The sequence below is a fragment of the Trachymyrmex septentrionalis genome, unplaced genomic scaffold (genome assembly GCF_001594115.1).
Source record: "Trachymyrmex septentrionalis isolate Tsep2-gDNA-1 unplaced genomic scaffold, Tsep1.0 scaffold175, whole genome shotgun sequence".
Lineage (NCBI taxonomy): Eukaryota > Metazoa > Arthropoda > Insecta > Hymenoptera > Formicidae > Trachymyrmex > Trachymyrmex septentrionalis.
In genome coordinates this window covers 170,906-175,959 of record NW_017304917.1, presented here as the reverse complement: position 1 = coordinate 175,959, position 5,054 = coordinate 170,906, and the positions used below count along the sequence as shown (strand labels likewise).

The window sequence follows — 5,054 nt, the reverse complement described above, 5'->3', positions numbered from 1 at the left end:
TATATATATATATATATATATATATATATATATATATATATAATTCAACATCTTTACATTCAGACCGTAGTGGCGCTTCGTGTTTATATTTAAATGTATCTAACATAAACGGTCTTATTTTCAATCTTATCGTAAAAAGTAAGGTCAACCGTTAATTTATTAAAAGTAGCTGATTCTAAGTCCTGTAGAACTATGTCAAAAACAATTGGCGATAACAGTGACCCTATCGGAACTCCGAAGGTTTGCCTATAAAATTTATCATTGAATGTAAAAAAGTAGAGTTAAGACTAACTGCATTAATGAAATCTGTCTAAACAAGTATTAATTTGTGTGAGATGCTATCTCTTATTGATTCCATTCATAGTTAGTAAATCATCATCATCCTTTGTTAGTTAACAATAAAAATATATAAAAGTAGTTTGTAGAGTTGTGCAAAATTATAATTCGATTAACAATTACAAATTACAATTACAATGTAATTCTTAATTCAATTAGTAATTATATTTCGTAATTATTAATTGTTGAAAATAATTAAATGAAGTAATTGCGAAAAGTAATTATGAACAGATTACAATTATTTAATTATTAATTGTAAATTGATTAACTGTAATTGTATTATAATTAGAATAGAGAATTAAGAACAATTAAGGGGGCATATACACCTACATCAAAATGAGGCTTAATTTGGAAAATTTTTTGTGAAAAAAAACGGATAGAGATAGAGAAATCGGGTTCGCTTCATTATAAAGATCATACTTTTCTCTATTTACCATTAAAATTTTATTAAAAAATAATATAAAATGGAGTCGCTATTCAAATTTTCGTACATCGTGTTTTACAAAACGGGGTTTGCGGTGACATTGCTGCTCGCACAAGACTCGTATAAAAGCAAAATGGCACAAATTTTATAAAATTGAAACATAGATCTTGTGCTTGACGAAGCCGTTTTTTAAAATATTGTGTTTGAATAAAATGACAGTTGTTCAAAATTAACATAATGATTTTTCATAAAAAATTTTGCTCGTTTTTGACTACGAAAATAAACTAAAAAGACTCTTTTTTTTATCTTTGCTTTGATTCTAATTTTAACTTTTCTGTCGCAGGCGCGTCGTTTTCAATGCGTTCGAATCTACTCATTTATAATTTGTGTAATTCTATTTTTTGCCGGATTAATTTATAACTCTACAAAAACGTTCTTAAGATATTACACTTGAAAAATATGTAAAAAAAAATCGATTTTTTTTGCCACATCTAAGTGTATGCTTGCCCCCTTAATGCTTTATAGAATATTGTATAAATGTATCCTATTTTTAAGATCTTTTTTGCGTAACTTTTTCAACTTGTTACAAGTAATGTTTAATTTTTCTAATTCTCATGTTATCATAAAAAATTCATAATGTCATTATCAAATCGTTATTATAACAAAGTAACGATCAGTAACGGTGTTACAAGTAACGTGCTACTTGCCAACCTTGTAATTAGTTATAATTATAAGTAATTATGATTCCACTGTAAGTACAATTACATAACTGTTGGATTATTTTTATTAAATTATTAAATTTAAATTGTGTGATCTACATCCAATTTATATTCAATTTATAATTTTGCCTAACAATTGTAAAAGTAACCGTATGCAATTACAATTATAAACTGTAACTGAATTAAATATGATTGCGACTCAACAATTACTTTAATTGCAATTACAGTATAATTGCAATTGTAGCGTAATTGTAATTACATTGTAATTGCAATTACAATTGTAATTAATTATATTTATGAATCAATTATGTCTAACTCTAATAGTATACATACAAAAATATAAAAATTGAAAAATTTTTATGAATCAGCTCAAATAATAAGAATTATAAAACATTAGGAGACACGTTTCGCGCTAAGACGCGCGCAGTGACATGTCAGCACGAGACCGACCGTGTATCTTTACGCGAACCGTCGGAATTTTCCGGACCGCGATTATGGGATCTCAATAAGGACTAAACCGATCAAGTTCGTTGAAACGATACATTCGATTGACAGTATTACTGTATTGACACTGGAAAAGATCCGAAACTTGGAAACGTATGGCCAAGATCTCAAATAAATGAATAAATTATTTTTCACACCAACATCGTGTGTTCGGCTCAAAAAGGCATCAAATTATTTATTTTTGATTTATCTTAGAGTGCAATTTATTTTTAATATAAATGTAGTGATAACATTTTTTGCAATTTATTTTGATATTTTTCCTATATTCACTGTTTTACTTCAAAATGTATTTTTTTATTTTTTTAAATGTAAAACAAAATTTACAAAAATAATGACAATCTCAAATAATTTAACAAAATAATTGATTATTCAACTTTGTTTTTTACAAGAACATCATGTTACTAAATAATTCTTAATTGAAAATTTTGCAGCACGAGTATTATAAATCAAAAAGATATTTTTAAGGGTTTATTCTTAGATAATAAAGATTTATTATTCTGAATAAAGAGCTCTAATGATACTTTTATTCCTGTATAATTAATTGTTATGAATAAATTTGTACACACCTACGCAAGCACATTAAAAAATGATTTGCAAAATTTTAATGATTAAAACATTTGAACTTATTTTCTGCAAATTTTCTTAGTTTTTGGAGTTATGTCATTGTTCCGGCAAATAAGCAATATATTTAGTTAAGATATAGACAAAAATAAGAGTTTTTATATATGCTCAATTGCATGTTAAACGGCAAAAACCTCTCATTAAAAAAAATTTTTTTAATAAAATTTTTTAAATAAATATCGTCGAAACTATGAGATATAGAAACAAAATTTTATAATGAGAAAATACAGAAAAGAATATTTATTAATAACTGTACATTATAAAAAATTTATATAAATAATTTTTTATAAAAAAAAATTAAAAACAATTTGTTTAACTATAATTATAAACTATTCTTGAAACTATTCAACTTTTATTTAAAACATTTTTTTTATCTCATAGTTTCAACAATCTCTAAAAGAAAAAAAAATTCGATTTTGATTTCAAGGGAGGTTTTTCTTAACGTCAAATCATGTTGAATGTAAAAAATTCAACTTGATCTTGCAAACTCCACCCAAAATCGAATTCTTATCATTATTAAGTACATTTTATGTAGGTCTATAACTTTGATTCTTCAAATGATTTTTCGCGTTAGTTGATCGTTTTCATGATATCTTAATGTTTTCAGACTTTTTGAAGACTCTATACGAAATGAAGGATTAATTTTTGTTACATATTATTCGTAAATAAAACGAAATGATGAGATTGCTCTAAAACATTTATAAAATAGGCCAAAGTTATCCCCCCTCCCTCCCTCCTATCCGAGTTAGTAGTAAAGGGCACATGTGTGAAATAGACTACGCATACGTATTGAATGAAATATATTTCACGTGCTTTTTATAATTTTTTATGACTATTTATTGACTGTCAGGGAAGTTAAGCTACGACTTATTTTCAGATATTTCAAAACGATCTCATTTCGGTTTATCCAAATTATCTTTATTGCAAATGGTATGTAGCAAAAATTAATGTTTTATTTCTTGCTTATGACATCACGATTCAGTGTGACCGCAGTTACTATTTAAGAAAATGGAAGTTAATAATAAACAGGGTTGCACAAAATACATCAAAATATTTGAAATATAAAATACAAAATATTGGCAATCTTAGTATTTGAATTACAAAATACAAAATACTTTTAATCTTTCGATATTGAAATACAAAATACAAAATACTTCCAAAATTTGTATTTTAAATACAAAAAAAAAACTATTTCAAAATTTTTTATTTTAAATACAAAATATTTTCTTTGAGTATTTCAAATGCAAAATACATTCAAAATTTGTATTTCAAATACAAAATATTTTTTTAAAATACAAAATACAAAATATTTCCATTTTTTTAAATACAAAATACTTTTTAATACAGTATACTTCCAAAATTTTTTTGCAAACCCGGCATTTTTCCGACTAGTCATGATTGTGACATCAACGTTTTTCTCTGTCTTACCCTACGAATACGATAGTTACATTTCGATACGTTTCCTTCTCTGCCATAATTCTTACGTTTCCGAACGCAGCCAGTAGGTCTGTTCACGTTGCTTTAAAGATTATTAACAAAATTTTTTTTTGGCATTTTAAATATAAAATACATTAAAATTACTATTTGGAAGTATTTGAAATACAAAATATCAAATGACTGTGAAATACAAAATATAAAATACATTTTGTATTGTATTTAAAATACGATATTTGAAATACAATTTGTATATCAAATACAAGTATTTGAAATGTGTCAGCCCTGATAATAAGTGAAACTCAATTATTATTAGCAAGAATTTACTTGAAGTATTTATATGATGAACTGTTATATATTTTTTAGCTGGGTGGAACAGAAGAAATGAAGAAAGAAAAACCATTACATCCATTAGACATTGATGCATATTGGTTGCAAAGAAGATTAAGTAGGATATATGATGATGCCATGGTATCGCAAGCGAGAGCTGCTGAAGTACTAGCTGTTTTGAAAGATGCCGCAGACGATCGTGAATGCGAAAATCAGCTTGTGCTTTTATTAGGTTATGATTGTTTTGATTTCATTAAACAGCTTAAAAAATATAGACATACAGGTAAGAATTGCATATGTTACCAAATTAATATTTATATATTTGTAGTTTTTTATTCATATATTATTTTAAGAGAAAAATATTTTAAAATAAATTATTTATAAAATTTACAGTTGCATACTGTACGATGTTGGCCTCATCGCAGTCCGAATCAGAAAGACAAAAAATCCGAAACAAAATGAATGATGATCCGGTGCTTGCCAAAATCTTGCGGCAATTAGATACAGGTAAAGGTGAAGACGACGCTGATGAGACAATGGAAGCGAGATCCCAGCGCAAAAGACGGGAAGAAAATGAGGATACTGGAGGACCTGGAGGACAGGTTCAAGGTACAAGAAACTTGATAGATTTGGAAGATCTTATATTTGCTCAGGGAAGTCATTTCATGGCCAACAAGCGTTGTCAA

General features: G+C 26.7%; 1 protein-coding gene across 1 annotated transcript in view; it reads left to right on the top strand.

Annotated features, from left to right (window-relative positions):
• LOC108746504 (putative U5 small nuclear ribonucleoprotein 200 kDa helicase) overlaps positions 1-5,054 on the top strand; it is a 36,369-nt gene that overhangs the window by 18,820 nt on the left and 12,495 nt on the right. The window contains exons 4-5 of the mRNA XM_018483320.1: positions 4,405-4,651; positions 4,762-5,049. Coding sequence (XP_018338822.1) covers positions 4,405-4,651; positions 4,762-5,049 — 535 coding nt within the window. The remainder of the gene's footprint in view (positions 1-4,404; positions 4,652-4,761; positions 5,050-5,054) is intronic.